A 20,342-nucleotide genomic window follows, 5' to 3' on the forward strand; every position below is an offset into this window, starting at 1 on the left:
TCCCACCCCCTGTATGTGTTGCTTTCAACATATCTGAAGGGTGCGATAGATAACCAAATATTTTCCTTATTTCCATAAGTGGGTTGCTTGCTGATGCTGCTGTTTCCTTAATGCTTGTGATCTAAACTTGCCAAATTCTGCAAGGAGGAGAAACCTGCATGGGAAGCTTTTCCTATCTTAGTAGAGAAATGTAAAGGCTTCATAAGATTCTTTCTGCTGGTGTTAAAGGCTAGTGTTGTTTAGCAAGTTTGAGAAATAATGCTGCCAGTGATAAGAATAGCTGCAGCTTCAACAGGGCTTCCTGGAACTCTTTAAGAAAGAGGGTATCTTTTTCATCTTTTCAAAATCCTTTGGTTCTCCCCCTCCACTTTTGCATCTCATTACCATTTCCAATTAAAAGTCCTCCGAGGCTACTGCAAAATGCACAAACAAATGCCAGAATCCTGACACAAGGTTTGTTCCCCTTGGCTTTTCTTCTCCTGAGCCCTTCTCCTCTTTTCATTCCATTCCCAAGGCGAATGTGTTTTTTTCTTCCCCTCCTCCGTTTGCCAAAAGAGAAAGAAGGCATTTAAAATCTCCACCGAGGAAGAGAGAGCCTATAGTCTCTACCACCTGTTTTTGTTGTACTTGTTATTGCTTTCTCCAAATTATACAGTGTTTGAAGGGTTAGCGCTACCCAGCAACTGGGGCCAAGGAAACATTCTGATTGGCTGGAGGAAATAGAACTCGGTTTGGCGCCTGGGCGCACGCAGCTTAGCCTTCTAATCTGTATGAGAAGGAGAATGCCACGTTCCTTCACTTCCTTTTCAACATTCGTAAATCTCCCAACAGGCATGGCTAGCTTCAACTGAACTCTGCTACAAAGAACTTGAGCAAAGCTGCGGATATGTCATGCAGATATTTTCTTACCTGAGCTGTGCTCTGAATACATGATGACTGAGTCCCCTGCCTGTGCCAGTTCCTTCCGAATCAATTGGGCAGCAGTGTTTAAGCTCAAGGATCCGTTGAGCAGGGATTGCTATGGACTCGTCATCTTTTAAGATATGGGCAGCAGGCTTTGAGACCCGTAAGGTGGTTGCCAAGTTCCAGTGAGCCAAGGCAGGAATTTCATTTGGACCGAGGGTTAATTCCATGCTAAAAATTAGCCTCTCCTTGGATCAGCAAAAATGTGTTGTGTTGGGTGAAAATACTTGCAGATACCCATAGTACAGGCAACATTGCATAAAAAGCTAGCTATTAGTAAGTCTGTCCTAGAAGCTAGTCTCTCTCTTAATTATAGATCATATATCAACAATGTTTTTCAATGGAATGGAATGGAATATTTTGTTGGCCAAGTGTAATTGGACACACAAGGAATTTGTCTCTGGTGCATAAGCTCTCAGTAGACTGAATTGCAATAGACTGAATATACTCCATATTTTTGAAGTTCTTCATTCTAAACTTGGTGGCCCTAGGCAAGAAATGGCAGCTGTGCATATAAAACAAATTCCCAACTAACATTAAGATATTTTGATATTCATTAACCTTTCAATTCAGATCCTTTTGCTAGTTAAAAGAAAATTTGAAGACCACCCACTGCAAGCAATTATAGCATTTAATTTCGCTTAATTTTTTCCAAAGGAAAATAGAAATAAAAGGGAGATTTTTTTTTTCTGCAAAAAGAATTATGTTTTGACTGCTGTTGATTCTTTTCACCCCTTCTCAAGACATAACAGATGTAATGTGCAGTCTTTGAAAGTAAGGAAATAAGTGCATAGGCACAAACCCCACGCACACTGTCTTTTTCACTCAGTAAAATGTTCCAATTTCCTAAAGTGTGAGATTATGTTTGTCTCCCAAGGGACCTCAATGTTTAATTTGAACAATTATTTCAAGTTGGGTTGTACAAAAGCAACATAATAAAGACAAAATTCAACTCTCTCCCCATTGTATATTTTTCTCAAAAGAGAAAAGGCTAACCCCTTTTTGTGAGCTTCACAATGGAGATCTACAGAACTTCATTTGGGGCTGTCACAGACCATTCCATTGTTTTGAAGACCGACATGGCCTCACAAGAATGGGGAAAGATGCTTTTTGTGTGTGTTTTTTTAACAATAAGCTAGTCAAGATATAGTATTGACATTCCGTTGGACAAAGCAAAAAATAGAACAGATTTTGGAAGGCAACAACACATGCAGCCAACATTAATATCTATAGACCAGAGGTCTCCAAATTTGGCAGCTTTAAAGACTAGTGGACTTCATCTCCCAGAATTCCCCAGCCAGCACTGGTTGGGGAATTCTGGGAATTGAAGTCCACAAGTCTTAAAGCTGCCAAATTTGGAGACCTCTGATCTATAGAACAGGCTGCCAAGATTCTCCTGAGCTGCATTACAGTTTTAAACTGCAGTCTCCACCCCCACCCACCTGCATCTCAGTTGTCCTTACATCAGACTCCCATAGTCACATTTAGGAATCTTAGTCTCAATGACTGGCTTTAAAAAGGACGTGTTTTATTTTATTGGTGGTGGTGTTCCAAAGTCAGGCAGTTTCTTATTGATTTCTAGATAGCCTGAAGGACACTAAATAAGACAGTGAAAGAGAAACATTTTTTTAAAAGAAAGGAAGTTCATTTTTGTGGTCAATTCAGGTTTTCTTTAGAAGTTTGAGAATACGTAATGCATTTTCTTCATGCTAAAACATTGAAAGCAGTAGCAGCAAACCGTGAATCACTCAATTTAATCCCCCCTTCATCACAGCACCCAACTTTTTATCTCTCAGCAACATTTGGTCTCTTTTGTCCAGAAAGTGAGAGTAGTCAGAGAAGGCAAAGCCTTTACATCACCTATCCCCGAGCTCCTGTCCCTCAAAGCGTGCGGTTCCTTGTAGGGTAAGCCTAGGTAGTTTATGGCTCTCATATCATATGCAGCTCCATAGCCCAATTTTGACTCCTCGGGACTGTTTTATCCAAATGCAGCTGCAGAATGCTGAATAATAGTGCCGTGATTGCTATCCATTTTCTAACAAATGTCCTATTGCAATGCTGTTAAAGCATATTCCCCACAAAAGAAACCTGAGAAGTGATAGAATGTGATGAAAGTCCAGCTCTGGCTTTTCAAATGACATCACTGAACATTCTGGCATCTCCTCAATAGAGAAAATAATTAAATCATCATTACTGTCATCATCACCTATATTCCCTGTCTGCAAGATGAATGTCCCTTATGCAAGCCTTTTTAAACACCTACAAGGCAATTTCTCAATTGGACTGACTATCCGGAAAAGGCCTGTTCTGTTATTTGCCTGCTTTCTCTTTGTAATCCTAAATAGGCAGTCCTAATGCGCTTTATATGGCGTTTCCCTTGAAGAGTAACCAAAAGCTTCAGACGGCAAAGATTTTGATGGCGCAGGCAGTTATGCATGGTATGCATTACACCTCTGCTCCACAAGCTGCATTGGCTGCCAGTTTGCTTCTTCAATTGGTCACAAGAATTGAATGCCAGGTTAATCAATATTTCTCCTCTGGTAAAACATTTGTGTGACTGCCATCTCAACCAAAGGGACATTGAGCAGCTCACAAAACACTTGTCAAAAACTAAGAAGAAGAATACAAAACTACAATATATAATCTGATAAACATGAATGAAATAAAATAATACCCTTTTTAAACACTGGTAGGGTCAGAATCAACTGTGTGTAAGGTAGATAGAGGCACTACTGAGAAAGTGGACTTCCTGGGTCTTGCCTGATGACATACTTTTGGTGAAGGGACCAAGAGTGCATAATCCCTGTTGGAGCATGTGGGGCAGGCAGATACCACGGGGAGAAGGCAGTCCTGCAAATAGCCTGGTCCTCTGCCATGTAGGACTTGGTGGTACAATGATTAGAATGCAGTATTGCAGCCTGGAATGGAGTTCGATCCTGATGAAGTTCAAGGTTGAATCAGCCTTCCATCTTTCTGAGGTTGATAAAAATGAGCACCCAGATTATTGGGAGCAATATGCTGACGTTGTAATCTGCCCAGAATGTGCTGTAAAGCATTGTGGGGCACAGAGGTGGTATTCAGCAGGTTCTGACCAGTTCTGAAGAACCGGTAGCGGAAATTTTGGGTAGTTCAGAGAACCAGCAAATACCACTTCTGACTGGCTCCACCCCCACCTATTCTCTGCCTCCCAAGTCCCAACTGATTGGCTGGGTCTTCCTCTGTTGCCCTGCACAGGAGAACGGAGCTGGAAAACAGGTTAGTGGGGTGGGGAGGGAATGGGTTTTCGCAGTAACCTTCCTCTGCCACACCCACCAAGCCACGCCCACAGAACCAGGCAAATTTTTTTGAATCCCATCACTGATGGGGCAGTATATAAGTCTGCTATTGCTTTAAAGCTGATCACCAACACTTTGAACTGCCCTGGGAAAGCCGATTGGGAGTAGTGTCATATGAGTATAATTACTTGTGCGCTGCTGCATTCTGGACCACTTGTCGCTTCTGTTCTCTTCAACAGCGACCTTCAGCAGAATGCATTGAAATAATCCAATTGGGAAATGGCTAAGGCATGAGTGACTAACAACAGACTGCCAAACCCTGAAAGAGTATAATTGGCACACAGCATAAAGCTGTGTAAAGGTCCTTCTGGCCATAACTGTCACCTGCTACTTAAGCAGGAGTTGTGAGAAGATTTCCTGAAACTGTATCCTAAATCCAAGCAGGTGAGTGCTATCCTCCACTGGATGTATCTCTTCGAAGATGAAAATCTTTCTTAATTTTAAATGGTAAGAGGTGTTTTCAGTCGTAGATAAATAATAAGAATCAAAATGTATGGAAGCATAGATTATTTCACTTGTTTTACCTTTTAAAGTAAAATCCAATGATGTGAGTTTTGGTGAAAATTTCTTTCATGGGAAAAGTAAAGGGTTAGACATGAAATCAGAAGTGAAAAGAAGAAAGAAGATGGGATCCACTTTGGAATTTCTCTTTAGATTTTTGCACAATGTGCTAATAGCCACTGGGACAATTACCCTCAAGTGATAATCCACCCAAAAGATCAGTGAGATATCTGATTATTCCATCAACATCAAATGCTATTTCCCAGAGCCCTCCTCTGCATTAAACTTTGAAGCAATGTGGTAACCTTAACATATCTGTTTAGAAAACATTGCTGATGTTGGACATTGATATCACCCTGTTTTGCCGTGGAACACTTTGCTCACAAACATTTTGTCCTTGCTAAATAGAGAGGATCTGCTCTGGCAGAAATAGAACCAGGAGAGCAGAAAGGAAGACAAAGTTAGGAAGCCAAGAACAATATCAATTATAAACCAAGGTCTGTTAAACCAAAGCTTTACAGAAACCTCTTGCACACTGGAAATATTTCTACTTATTGGCACAAGTCCCTTCCCTTTTTAATCCTTCAGAATCCAAGGGCTGAAGGTTTTCATTTTTGAAGTATAGCTTGATTTCTTTGCAAACATCAATGTGTATTTTATTGGTTGGCCCTAAACCAGGGGTGTCCAACCTTGGCAACTTTAAGACTTGTGGACTGGCTGAGGAATTCTGGGAGTTGAAGTCCACAAGTCTTAAAGTTGCCAAGGTTGGATACCCCCTGCCCTAAACACTGAGGTCTATCACTCATGTCCTTCTATAAAATTCCCAGGGACATCCTGTTAACCATGGTGGGAACCAAGATGGATCACAGGTCTGTCCCAGCATGATTTTGTCTCTTAAAAATACTGGGGGGTGGGCGGGCCCCAATACAAGATTATATGTTCTGACCAGGGCATAGTGATGTTATCAAATAGCTCTTATTAATGAAAGTTTTACAGCATTCTTTATATTTTCTTTCTGGCTTGGGAAATCTTTGTCATAATGAGACACCTTTATTTATGTCCTACCATTATGACTTGATTGTGTACCTGTAGAAATGTAGGGCAGATGTGTCATTGCTACATGATATAATGGTTTGTTTCTCACAGTCTCCTGTGTAATAAGTTGAGGTATAATCATTAGACATACAAATGCATGTGCTCAAACTGATTTGTGTATAACCTTACTTTAAAAAAAAATCATTCTTGCTTGGGAAGAGTTGCAAGAATCTGCAAACTGTCAAAACTGACCAAATCAATCCAGAACATGATCATGTTTTGTGCAGAAAACAAATCTATAAGGGACACCTGTCAAGTCACCTTGCTCCTTAGAGAGCACTTATGGAGATCATACTAAGTCAGCTGAAACCCAATTAGGCTCAGTGAGTTAAGACTTCTCATTAATGTGGAAACAGACTCCCCCAAATCTTTGCAGAACTTAATCTCTTGTAAACAAAAAAAATAGGATTTTCTCCTCCCCATCTTTTTAGCTAAACGAGTTCTGGTGCTGAGTATGAGTTCTAAAGTTGATTGTGGAATGGAGCAATGATCACATGTAGAAATGCTTAGAATCTGTGGTTTTAGTGGTCTGAGCTGATACAAGCAGTTTCTTAGGATCGTCTACTTCAGCGCTGGAAGAAATGTCCATCTGGGCTCAGTTCCAAGTGGGAAGAAAGACACTGGAAACATGGAGACTGCTTGGAAGGATAGTTTTAATGGTGGACAGGATCACATTGAGGTCCTGGGCAAAAAAAGCACATGGGTGAGAGAGAAAGAGAGATTTCTGTTGTGCTTTGAATTTGCTTCCTTTTCCTGTGACAAGAAATGTATTCTGATGGAGTCATGCAGGGGTAATTTTGTAGGTTGTCTTGAGTCCCAGGCTTGGTTGAATCTTGCTGGGTGATGTAATCTTCCCAGGTACCATGTGGTGAGATGGGTAGAGGGCTAATCCTATCATGTCCTGAGGCCCTTGCCTTAATCCCATCACCCTGGAGATGAAGCAGAGGCAGGGAGCTGCAGGAAGCTGCTTTGTCTTTAAAAACATGTTTCTCCTTTTCTCATCCAGGGAAATATAACATTCTGCCTTTTTAATATTTCCTAGGATATTTCATTCTTCTAGGAGAGGGCTGGATGCTAACTTTCTACATCAGTAAAAGGAATGTGATGGCAGTATTCTTTTGCTCTCTTGATCTTTTTTCTCCCTTGGTTATAACAATCACAAAGTGCCCTGTTTTACTGTTTTTTTTGTAGATTTCAGCCCTGCCTTTTTGATCAGCAGTATCCAAATCCACAGCAAGTCAAGCCAATAACATTTGTGCCTCCATTTGCTATGTAATATTGTCCAAATGACTATTAAGAGAAACAATGCTAGGAGCTGGATATTATTTAAATGGTATGTAGAAAGTTATTCACCCACCCCTCTCCTACAAGAATGAAATACTTTGAGAAATATTTAAAAAGGCCGAATGTTATATTTCTCCTAAAAGAGAAAGAAATTTTTAAGGAAACATAAACCCGGAGCCACAGTTCCCTGCCCCTAAGCAGATACTACCGTAATCTGAGGCCAGCTTTTAGAAATGCAGATTTGGTAATCCATTCAAGGCAGGATATTTTGAACAAAGGCAGAATTAGGTAGAATGGTAGGATCAGCCCTCACTCAAGATCCAAACCAGAAAATCCATTAAGAGACAATAGGAATGACCCAACACCCTTTCAGGACACAAGCCTCCTCATTAAATTATCTCAGAGTCCAGGCTTCAATCAGATTTAATTCAGACAACCTAAAAAGTTAGCTATGATCCCTGCATAGCCCCTTGGGAATCTGACAACCAATAGAATACATTTCTTGCACAGGAACAGGAAGTTCAAGGGCAAGGCCCAAGAGAGGATATAAATACCTCTCTCAGCTCCATGTGGTCAGCTGCCCAGGACTTCAAACCCATGTGGTCCTGAGACTCCTGTCCATCAATAAGCCATCTTTCCAATCAGCCTCCATGTTTCCAGTGTCTTTCTCCCCACTTGGACCTGAATCAGATGGATATTTCCTCTAACAGGTGCAAGCAAAGAAACAACCTGAGAATGTAATATACACGGGAAATATATTTGAACTAAACATTAGCAACCTACAGGCATGTTCTGAACTGAATTATTTGGTGAAATAATTCAGTTGAAAAGACCCCCTCACCCACACACAAAAATCAAAGGAAGTATAGAAATACAATATTATAATAAGGTGTTATACAGTAGCTACAGCATCAAGGCTTAACACTATCTTTTGGAGTAAGGGGCTGGATTGTGTAGGTACAGCTTACAATACTAAGAGATTGCAAAGGAATGTATTATAATGAATCCATGATATTGCTCTATGTCTGCATGACTAAAGTTAACTTTTAGGGTGACTCAACTTAAGGCTGACTCATTATAGTGCTTATTGTTGCTCTCAGCAGCTGTTCTGTGTATGTTTTGCATATTTTTATTGCTAGTTTCAGGGGTTTTTTCTGCTATTCTTAGTAGTCTGTTTCTACCTAGCTTTAATTTTGTTAGCCATACACAGGAATTCTGGGAGTTGAAGTCCACATATCTTGAAGCTGTTAAGGTTGAGAAACGCTGCACTAGCCAATGCATCTGTTCTGCAAAGTTGTCCTGAAAGTGAGAAACAAAACTCTGACTTCAGGAGCTGACTCATGCTGTATTTTAACAAAATATTGATCTGTTTTCTTACAGAACAACCACTCCCTTGAAATGGGATGTACCTGAGAACACACAAGTTAAGATCTTTTTCATGCATACAAAAAAGTCCTTTCTTGAACTCAGGTTCTTCAATAGTGTAGTTTTCAGGGAAGAAAAGATAAAGAACTCTACTTTCCAACTGCATCTAAACCAGGGGCCCTCAAACTTGGCAACTTTAAGACTTGTGGACTTCAACTCCTAGAATTCCTCAGCCAGGCTTAAATCCTCCAGAAGTCTTAAAGTTGCCAAGTTTGGAGACCTGATTCTAAACAGAAATCGAGGGTGTGGTCGAGTGAGTTAGCCAGTAATTACGGCAGTCTTAGGTAATTACTAAAGCACTCTTAAATTCAAGAGTAGATTATACCTATCTCTTACCTTCCAAATCCAGTTCTTCCTGTCCTCTAATTTCAGGCTTGTGATAGTTTTAAATTGCAGTGCATCACCCTGTTAGGCAGAATAATGGCTAACTCGTTAAAACTAGTTTCTACTTGTGACAGAATGTGATCATGGGATGGTCCCAGACCTAAACCAAAATCATCAGGATTCAGTAAAGGCATCTCAGCTGCAGGAAGCAATCCAAGTTTTTGTTCTCAATCGTGTCAGTAGGCAGATAATACTCTAATTGTTCGAGGGAAGGACAGAGCACAAGATAATTATAGATCAAGCTATTGCCGAGATAACCTGATTCCTGATTAATTTGAAAATTGTCAGGCCCCAAACCCAAGAAAAGACACATGGTGAGCCTTCCAAGCAGATTTTTTAAAATTGTTCTACACTTATCGACAGAATCTTGCCAAACTAAAGCACCCTATTATCTACCTCAAGCCTATCATCAGAGAACTATTAGGGAGGGACAGTCTTCACCCTTTTTCTCTCATGCAAAATATCTAGACTGTGCTGCCTCTTATTCCTATGGAATGTATCCACTCCCTCCTGGGAATTCATACAACTACCATCCATCACAAAAATGCTCAGTGTCTAGTCTAGGCAATCAGACAATAAATCAAATAGAACTATACATTAGTTTTCACAACCCAATTTGGCAATCAGACAAAAAGTAACTTTCACAATCCAATCTTTTGTGGTGAGATGTATTTACTCTGTAGGAATTTAGCTTAGAATTATTCCATTCTTTTTAAATTGAAAGACTACAATACAAGCCTATGACTTGTCAATGGAGATTCTCAGTCATCCAGGTTATGGTTATCCCAAAAGTGCTTTTTCAAAAGACAACTGGACTTAGCCTTTGCCTGGCAGAACTGAAGAAGCTTCTTGGATAAGAGGCAAAGCATCTTCAATGAAAAAGAAAGTCCAATTGCATTTTGAAAAAGCACATTTGGGACAATCCTATGACTTGTGGAGCAGCAGTGGAAACATATTGAGGGGGAAAACTTGATTCTGCCTCCTGCTTTTCTTCCAAGCTGGTCTTTTTCCAAAATTGGTTTAAAAAATGACTTGTGCTGCATCAGAATGACTTAAAAGAGAATATGGAGGGTTGGTGAAAGAGCATCTTAAGAAAATTACGTACCTTAAGCATGTCTCTACTACAACTTTGACCCAGAGGAGCATAAAAAATATAGACCATCAACTGAGCTTATATAGATTAATTCACTTTTGTTGGATGTAAATGGAATAATGAAAAGTAAATAATTCTACCAAGACTTCTTTTAAGATTGTGGTAGTATATGAATAAATCATCCCATAGAGGATGGAAATGTCACATCTCCTTCAGTTCTATTCTACCATTATGTTGTTGCTAAGGTTAGGGAAAGGTGAAACCACTAATACTATTTGATCTGAGATATGATCAGAATGACATAAAACTTAAAAAGAAAGAAGAGGAGGGTTATGACACCTATTAGTTTCAGAAATAAAATGCTTCAGAAGCACTTGAGGCACTTGGAAAAGTTGGTTTAAAGATTCAGAAGAGGAGCTGTTTGAGATGGGGTCAATTAATTTTTATTTAGTTAAAAAAAACAATAGGAGGTAAATAATTTTGGAGAACATTGGTGCAGGATATGAATTGACTTTAAAATCAATATGTACAACAACCAATTATGACATAGGTGACATCTCCAAAGCATTTCACCATACCTTGTTCATCATTTTCTCATCCAGATTGCTCTGTAGTTTTCTCAGTACGTGCAATTAGAGAAAAGATGGAAGAAGCCGTACAGAAACATAAGTGCTCTATGGACAGAAAGGCAGATGAAGTGTAAGTAAGAACAATGGGATATCTGGATTTTCCTGGAATTGCCTAAAGGTTACATGATAGAAACACCTGAAAGTAGGACAAGAAGCAACAGAGGGAAACTAATCAAGAAGAGAACCAACCTAGAACTATGGAGAAATCTCCTATGCTGGCTGGAGAATTCTGGGAATTGAAGTCCACAAGTCTTAAATTTGGCAAGTTTGGGAACCCCGGCGTAGGGTTTCCTGTTTGAGCAGGAGGTTGGACTAGAAGATCTCCAAGGTCCCTTCCAACTGTTATTCTGTTTTGATGATCCAGCCTCATCTGAAAGTGCTCAAACTGCTAAAAAGCGGTGCATGCAAAATCCAGAAGTCACCTGCTTCTTACTTGAAATCTGAGTCTCAGATGGTACATAGATTGTTAATAAAAACTGCATCACTCTAGTTCTGCTGATGTTCTGAACCTAAGTATCTGAGGTTTACAAGATAGTGCTATTCACCTTAGGGGGACAAATATTTCTCTCTGACACAAAGTAGAAAAGAGAGCTAATAATAGGAGTAAGAGTCAGTGGAGCAGAAAATGGCACTGCTGACCGAGCAAGTGCCTAATGACATAGATGAATGCTAAGCTGGAAGCAGCAGCCATTTTTCTGACACTTGTAGACATCTACCTCAGCACTTCCAAGTCTCAATCCCAAGATCAAGAGGTTCAGGGTTTGTTTGTTTTTTGCGGTTTTTGTTTGGTGTGATAGTCACAACCAACCAGAGGTGGTATTCAGCAGGTTCTGACTAGTTCTGGAGAACTGATAGCAGAACTTTTCAGTAGTTTGGAGAACCAGTAAATACCACCCCTGACTGGTCCCGCCAACCCCATCTATTCTCTGTCTTCCAAGTCCCAGCTGATCAGCTGGGTCTTCTTCGGTTGCCCTTCATAGGAGTACAGAGCTGGAAAGCAGGTTAGTGGGGTGGGGAAGGAATGGGGATTTTACAGTAACCTTCCCCCAGCAGTGGGGAAGGAATGGGGATTTTACAGTATCCTTCCCCTGCCATGCCCACCAAGCCACCCCACAGAACCGGTAGTAAAAAAAATTGAATCCCACTGTGCCATACAGAAAGCCATTTGTAGCAGATGCACCAACTATCTGGGAAAAACTCTCTTTGTGTGGATGCACTCTTTTCAACACATGTATTGACTGGGGAAGGTGTGGATGCTAAAGAACCAGGAACATTCATGAGATGTTGGAAGGGAGAGCTGGACAAACTCTGTGGATTGTCCTGCTTTCTCTAGGTTATCTTGCTACCCTCAGGAATCAGGGAAGGCGTTCCGTTGCCAATATTGAAAAAAGATTCCATTGCCATTCTACTTAATCTCTCCATATAGAATTGGAGAAGGACAACCATTTATCTTCCATTTTTGGGAGCAAAGAATCTTGAAATCCAACATGTAAATAAAAAAAAAAAACATCTTTTATATCCAGGCTGGGGATATTCAAACAACACATTAAGGTGGTCTTAACTAAGACAGCCACAGTTTTATTAAGATTGTTAGTCGAGCACACAGTGGACCAATAAAGTAACTCAACTGAAAAATGAGTATGGTGAAACTAGCGATTTGGACATTGTTGTTACTGCTTTAGGATTATATGAGCTTGGGACAGGCCAGCTGTTAGAGGAAGAACACTGATACTCCAACAGTAAAAAAAAAAAAAAGGTAAACTCTTTCGGGGAGAGATTGGGTAATAGAAATGGTGCCTGTGGAAGTGCTGGTTGTGAGAATATGCAAGTCTGAAAGCAATTTATGACTGTTGCAAACGTCCCACATGCAAGACTCAATAATTATCATGTCTAGTGGTTTTTAGACCATCTACCATTTATCAAAGATTGTCAGAATTGGTGGTTACTATTACATCTTCTGGCAGCAAACAACAACATTCAACCATCTTTTTAAAAATTCTGTTCTGAATCTCTGATCATTAGTTTAGTTGGATAATCCTGGGTTGTAGTGTAGAGTGTATAGATCAGAGGTCTCCAAACTTGGCAACTTTAAGACTTATGGACTTCAACTCCCAGAAAGTTATGCTGGCTGAGGAATTCTGGGAGTTGAAGTCCACAAGTCTTAAAGTTGCCAAGTTTGGGGACCCCTGGTATAGATGATCAAACTATTGTTTATCTCTGTTGTCAGAACAGAGGCAAACATTAATATAAACTGAATTTTGTGAGGGACATTACGCTGTTGTTGAGCTGGTTGATTCTCCCTATAAATTGTCTGTTTATGTATCTTCATCTCCATGTTCCTATGCCCATACAAGGCAGCATTTCCCTTATTGTTTCATTTCCCAAGTACATCTGCTCAAGATCACACGGAGAGTTGTGACATTTTTTATTCAAGGAGGGAAAAAAAGAGTCTTGGGGGGAAGGCATCAGTATTCATATTCAACTGAAGACTTTTATTCTCATATACAACCCTTAAAGAGTGTTTTTATTTAAAGAGGCATGGAGAAAAGGCATCTTTCTGGTTTGACTGACAGTTTAATCCCCCTCAATTCTGGTTTGTCACACAGCATGGAGATCGGAGTAGAAACATGTGAGGAAGTAGTAACTGAGACGTCTTCTCCATGAACTGGAATGGAGAGTCCCCACTTCTAAACTTTTCCCACTTTTGAACCAGGGTGGGTGCCAACATTACCCCTTCCTCCAAGATACTTCCCTGTGGCTCAAGAAACCATGACCCCATGCAGCCTCCTGTTAAACAAGCCAAGTTGAGACTCCTTTTTCTCCTGTTTGTACAAAACTCAATAGCAGAACAAAGCAGGCTGTTGCTATTCTTTGGGGGAAATGAAAGATAAGGATCCCACTGTGACCCACAAGGAGGCTTTGTGAGCAGATATAAAGGAGCTGACACAGACATCTCCCCACACAGCTTGTAGGGACAAGGTAGGCGGCTCCCTTTTCAGCTGGCACATGTTTTGGTTCTGGGTTCCAGAAGAAAAGCAGATGAACAGCGCTGTTGGAAACATCTCCATCTTTGGATTGAAAGGCCATCAATTTGCCCAGTCTTATCTTTTCAAGAAATGCTGAATTACAGTTCCCATCATCTATGCTGCAGCAGATGGGGATTGTAGCCTATTACATCTTCTGGGGAACATCAGGCAGAGAAGGCCGATTTGATTGTTCAGAATGACTACAGTTCTCTCGTCCTCATGTGTTTTTTTTTCCCTTAACAAACTCTGGTTCTCCTACTCAAGTCTTTGTCTGTTCCTAGGACTTCTGCTCTCTCCTAAAGTTATCTTCCTGCAATTCTTCCATGCCACCTCTCCAAGCCTGAAAGTGATATTGCCAAAGAAGATAAATTATTTAAACTGATGAGAATAATAAATTAATTGCATTTAAAAACCAATAGTTTTTTTCCCTTAGTCCTGTTAAGTTTACTTGAGTCATTTCAAGGCCAAACAGTATACCTCTTATATTAGTTTATGTGACCATATGTGCAGTGGTGGGATTAAATTTTTTTACAACCAGTTCTGTGGGTGTGGCTTGGGCATGGTGTGGCTTGGTGGGCATGGCTTGGTGGGCGTGGCAGGGGAAAGATACTGCAAAATTCCATTCCTTCCCCACCCCACTAACCTGCTTTCCAGCTCTGTTCTCCTTTGCAGAGCAACAAAAGAAGACCTAGCCGATCAGCTGGGACTTGGAAGGCAGAGAATCAGAGGTGGTATTCAGCAGGTTCTGACTGGTTCTGGAGAACCGGTAGCAGAAATTTTAAGTAGTTCAGAGAACCAACAAATGCCACCTCTGACTGGAGATTTTACAGTACCCTTCCCCTGCCATGCCCACCAAGCCACGCCCACAGAACCATTAGTAAAAAAAATTGAATCCCACCACTGCAGAGAATAGATGGGGGCGGGGCCAGTCAGAGGTGGCATTTGCTGGTTCTCCTACTCAAAATTTCCACTACCGGTTCTCCAGAACTGGTCAGAACCAGCTGAATACCACCTCTGCATATGTGCCTTCATGTGCACCTAGTTAGAATAAAGGTCAAATTGTGCATGAATATCAATAGCAAAAATTTTGAGAGCCAGCAAAAAATGTACAGTTCAAATGACAACTGCATTGTAGGTTATTGTGGTTCCTGTCAAGAAAATGACACAAATGATATTGCAACCATTCATTTTGGAATAATACTATATCCTTCTCCTTACAATTGTTGTTATATCTGTATACAATATAAAAATTACATGTTAAAAATAAATATTATTTATTATTAAATAATAAAATTACTACTACAACAACAAAATCTTGTTCTTCACCTGCTCTGCAGCATTCTGAGGAATGAAAATATTCTGAGAGTGAAAATATTTTAAAATCATTTGTGCATCAATTTAAGAAAGGACTTTTGAAACTAAGCAAATATGATCTGGAATGGTGTTTTTCAAACTTGGCAACTTTATGATGTGTGGATCTCAACACTCCAAATTCCCTAGCCAGCATGTCCACACATCTTATAGAATTGCCAGATTTGAAAAACACTGATTTAGAGTTTTACAAAGAAGTATTTCCCCAAATAATTAAAGGTCTTCCATAGTCTGCAACATAGACAGAGATGGGGGAGGGGTGGAGAGAGAGAAATGCATTAGCTTAGCTTTCTATTATTACGACTCCCAAACTGTGGTCAGGAAGGTTGAGAGTTCAACCCTAGATAGCGGCAGATATTTATCTTCTAGGATGGGGACACATATATATCTGCTGTGAATTCTGCGTAGGTGTCAGGAAGGGCATCTGGACAGTAAACGCTCAACTCCATCCAATCTACCCCGAATAGAGATTATGGGGTCGTAAAACAAAGGGAGTTTGCAGTGGTGTAATTCAATTTTTTTTACTACTGGTTCTGTGGGCGTAGCTTGGTGGGCGTGGCAGGGGAAGGATACTGTAAAATCTCCAGTCAGAGGTGGTATTAGCTGGTTCTCCGAACTGTTCAAAATTTCCACTACCGGTTCTCCAGAACTGGTCAGAACCTGCTGAATACCACCTCTGAGTTTGCTACCCATCTCACTGCAATATCAATTACTTATAATGAATGTACCAATATGGAACATTTCATATATACTATATACATATTAAATCCACAACACATTAAATGGTTGAAATCTCAAGGGTTTACACGTCTCACAACATTTTTTATATGTGACATTCATGCCCATATTTCAGAAGATTTCAGCCAGAAATATGAAAAACTTGTGAAATCATTTCAAGAGTCATTCTGGACATTATTAGATTCTTTTTTTTAACATAAACATGCATTTTGTTTAATGTCCCATGGATTCTATGGGAAAGGGGGAAATCTCACAACATGGTGTGCACAGTTGCTATGTCACCAAGTCCTAGGTAATATGGCAATCGTCAAACCCTTTAGTTCAGGGGTTTTTGAACTTTAATAATTTCCATGAAAAAAAGCACAAGAATAAAAAACATGAATTCACTTAAAGACAGCTAGGAGCATTGATAAAACACTTTTTCAATGCTACATGTAGTCCTCAATTTATGACCATTTATTTAACAACTGTTTGAAATTACAACAGTGCTGAAAAAGTGCCTCATAACTGCCTCACACTTATCATCATTGCAGCACCCCTGTGGTCATGTGATCAAAATTTGGGTGCTTGTCATGTATTTATGGTTTTCCAACATGCTGGGGTCATTTGTGATGTTCCCAGGGAGGTTCCAACATCAACATTAATAGGCTTGGTGGTGCAGTGGTTAGAGTGAAATACTGCAAGCTACTTCTACTGCAATTTGGCAGATCTAATCCCACCAGGCTCAAAATTGACTCAGCCTTCCATCCTTCCAAGGTGGATAAAATGAAGACCCAAATAGCTGGGGGCAATACGCAGATTCTGTAAACCGCTGTATATAAGTCTAAGTGCTATTACTATTGCTATCAAAGTCAATGAGGGAAGCCACATTCAATCAATGTGTTAAGTTAATCACTTAATGATTGTGGCAAAAGATGGCATAAACATGGACCTGACTCACTTATCCATATCGTTTAACAACAGAAATTCTGGCCATGCTTATGGTCATAGGTTGAGGACTATCTGAAAGGGTTCAACTTGTTCTACCATAAAAACAGGCCAAGGCAGCCATTTTGCAGATGAGAATTGGATTTATTAATTTTTTTAACTGACAGCAAATATAGCATTTTCAACCTCTTCGAACAGGCCAAATGCTCATAAAATTGTTTAGTACAGATTGAAAAGCTGATCTAAGCATTACATAATTTTGAAGAGATTGTGATCAAAGTTAATAGAGGTTTTATGGTTCCTTTTGGTTTTTCAGAGTCCAACTTTCTTGCTGTCATAAATGTTGATATAGCAGAACAAATAATTAGAATGTACTAGTAGTTGTAATAATTAGCATTCCTGCTTTGCAGTTCATGAGGAAAATCTATCGATGTGGTCATTAGGAGTAAAAAATGACTTGATGGGACATAATCAATCACTTTGTAGTAAATATTAATAATATTGAAACTGTTATCAAGCTTTCTAACAGATAGATGAATTTGTGTGTACAAAATATATGCAAGCATGCGCCTAATTAGATTTTGTTCTTTATTGATTTCCTTACAGAAATTCCAACCACATCTTGAACTTTACATATTATTTCCCTTTCCTGTCTCCCTTCCCTGCTTTTATGGTTTTTCCTCGGTCTTGAACTTTTGATTGAAATTCCCTGAGAGCAAGGATTTATCCTCTTACACCCTATAAATTAAAGCATCATTCACACTGATTTGAAACAGTATACCGCATAATAACTCAGATGGTTAAAATCTATGTAGACGATTTTGTGGTAATAGAAGCAGGATGTGGAGTGCTTTTTTTTACGGCTTCTTTTCTTTCCATTTGTTATTTTTAATCTAAAAAAATAAAAGCATGCGTGGGAGCCTAAGGGACATAAAGGTGCTGTGATCATAACGCTGGGGATGCAGACTTTAAAATGTGGTAGCAAGAGGCTGATTCAGTACAAGGGATCTCACTAGGAGTCCATCCGTCTTCAGTGAATAAGCCTGAAAAGGACTACAATGTACTTAGGAGACTTATCACATTATCAACAGTAATATCATGTTAACACAATCTAAGCTGCATTTAAGTACATTTGGATCTAAACAAGATTATTTGTCAGCAACAAATTTTAAAAGCCACTGCATTGGCCTTCGTCAGGTCAGTGCAGATATAAATCAACTTGGAAACAGCAGCAATTAAATATCTATCTCCGTCAAACTAAAAATAAAGCAACTCTTTCTCTCCAGTTCACTCACATTCTATTTTTTTCTAATTCTTTAAATGAGAAGCAACATAAAGAGCATTATGACACTTGATTAATGTCTTTGTTCATCAGTGACTTGTACTGTACCCTGCTGTACATGTTTCTTCCGAATTCCAAGTGTCTAAGGCTGGTTGACATCCAAGTTGACATCACAAACATATTATGTAAATCACTACTGGATTTTCTTGATTGTAAATACATGTAGTCCTTGACTTACAACCACAACTGAGCCCAAAGTATCTCCTGTTAATGTGAGACATTTGTTAAGTGAGTTTTGCCCCCATGTTACGGCCTTCCTTGCCACAGTTGTTAAGTGACTCACTGCACCTGTTAAATCAGTAACACAGTTAAGTAAATCTGGTTTTCCCATTGACTTTGCTTGTTACAGAAGGTTGAGAAAGCTGATCAATCACATGATCCCCAGGCACTACAACAGTCATAAGTATGAGTCAGTTGCCAAGCATCTGAATTTTGATCATGTGACCATGAGGATGCTGTAATGATGGTGTGAAAAATGGTCATTTTTGAGTAATGTTGCAACTTCAAATGGTCATTAAACAAACTGTTGTAAGTCAAGGACTACCTGTAGATATTTCATCTAGAAGCTAGCATGAGATGATCTATTTTTCATCATTGTTTTAGGTTTTGGTTTGTGTTCTGACCCAAACCCTTTTCCAATAAGACAAACAATAACTAAAGGGAACAGAAACTGGTTAAAAGGCTGCTGCAAACTAATTAACTTTGATAAGCACAAACCTTCGTGCAAGACTGCCAAGAATCACAGATAAAAAATATTTCACAACATAAGAGCCTTCAAATACTAACTGTAATGCCCACAAGGCTGAGTTTCAAAACGTCTTTGCTTCCTGCAAAGAATGTTCGCTTCACAGCTGCCTTTTATCTTCTTGAAGGAGGGGCCATTACCTTGTAGCCTTATTCACGAGTCGCCCATGTTGTTGCAGCTAGCCTTTCCTGCTACCAATCCTGCATGCACGCGCACTTGGCACAGGCTCCTCGGGAACCTCCTCATCACTGCTGCCAGTCCCCACAATCTCTGTAAGGCAGCAGTCCACTCCCTAATGGTCCTGGCCCCTCATCCAAGTCCTCACTCTCCTCAGCCATCCGCACCTGCTGCTGGCTAACCACAACAGTTTGAATGTATTTTTCCCCCCACAAGGCAAGTGAATAAGGCAAAACAGTCCTGGTACAGCATTTTATTTGGACCCAAGACCAAGATGGCATATAAGAATGCTTCTTATGTTGCAATGTATCACAACAGAATTTTTAAAACTTGCCAGTTTTTCTTTACCTTATATCAAACAAATCAAGGTTGGATTCTTTTGAGTTCTATTTATTTTTTGTTCTCATGCATTCTGTTTTCCTAGGACTGAGTAATTTTTATTGAACTGCTTCCTCCTTAACCTTTTGTTCATTCCTTCTTAGGACCAGAATGACAATCTATCACACCTGCAGAAGTGTTGATTTTGTTTTGAAGGGTAAAAGAGACCACAGAGTGTGTAATACAAACAGCTTTCTCAAATGCACTAGGAATAGAGTTTGAACCTGTCAAATTAGTTTTTTAAAAAAGTCATCTGGGCACCCCTGGGATATAAAGCAGACCTCATTAAAGTTCTCTGAGTATAACTCTCTGTTCATCTGTTACAACTGGAGAAATCTGTCATAATCTTTTTCTTTTCATTGTAGCAGGCAAACTGCAAAACAATTAATCAAATCTCTCATAAGGCAAAAGCTATGCCAGACAGGCTGCATTCATTTGGTCAGAGAGGCTTGCTATAAAAGAGAGGTGGATAGGCCAATAACAAAGAGGGCAGCTTATACAGGAGTGTGTATATTGAGAATATTTGTTTGTTTGTTTGCTTTTATTTATATAAATACATTTGCCACCCATCTTATTTCAAAGCTACTTGTTTCAAATAGCATGGATAGAAGATTAGAAGCCATGTTTAGGCAGAATCTAGAATTGAACAAATGGGATATTATATGATAATGGGATTTATTTTCTCAATGGTTGGAAAGCAAATATAGAAGTTAGAAATTAAAAAAGACTAGCGTAAAATAGTAAATATGTGGTAAGAATTAAAAATGTTAAGATGGGGAATCAGATATATGATGCAGATTAGTAACAACAGAGTATTAAAGCTAAGCCATGAATATGTATAAACTATAATGGTTATTGCACAAGGTATTTATACCCAGATGACACACTGTTCAAATGAAAGATGGAATGTTTGTATAAATAAAAAAATT

The 20,342-nt window shown here is 39.5% G+C and overlaps 1 protein-coding gene and 1 long non-coding RNA gene across 3 annotated transcripts in view; one reads left to right on the forward strand and one right to left on the reverse strand.

Annotated features, from left to right (window-relative positions):
• LOC148126326 (uncharacterized) overlaps nucleotides 1-20,317 on the forward strand; it is a 39,385-nt gene extending 19,068 nt beyond the window's left edge. The window contains exon 3 of the long non-coding RNA XR_015743099.1: nucleotides 19,518-20,317. This is a non-coding gene — a long non-coding RNA (uncharacterized LOC148126326). The remainder of the gene's footprint in view (nucleotides 1-19,517) is intronic.
• PXDC1 (PX domain containing 1) overlaps nucleotides 13,066-20,342 on the reverse strand; it is a 107,890-nt gene continuing 100,613 nt past the window's right edge. The window contains exon 6 of one of the 2 annotated variants that reach the window (XM_087930791.1): nucleotides 13,066-14,075. Coding sequence is in view for 1 of the 2 variants with exons in the window: in XM_087930790.1 (XP_087786916.1) it covers nucleotides 13,991-14,075 (85 nt within the window). In the remaining variant the exon portion in view is untranslated. The remainder of the gene's footprint in view (nucleotides 14,076-20,342) is intronic. The other variant, XM_087930790.1, reaches the window with a different exon arrangement.

The sequence above is a fragment of the Pseudonaja textilis genome, chromosome 3 (assembly GCF_049901715.1).
Source record: "Pseudonaja textilis isolate UNSWEBS1 chromosome 3, rPseTex1.2, whole genome shotgun sequence".
NCBI lineage: Eukaryota > Metazoa > Chordata > Lepidosauria > Squamata > Elapidae > Pseudonaja > Pseudonaja textilis.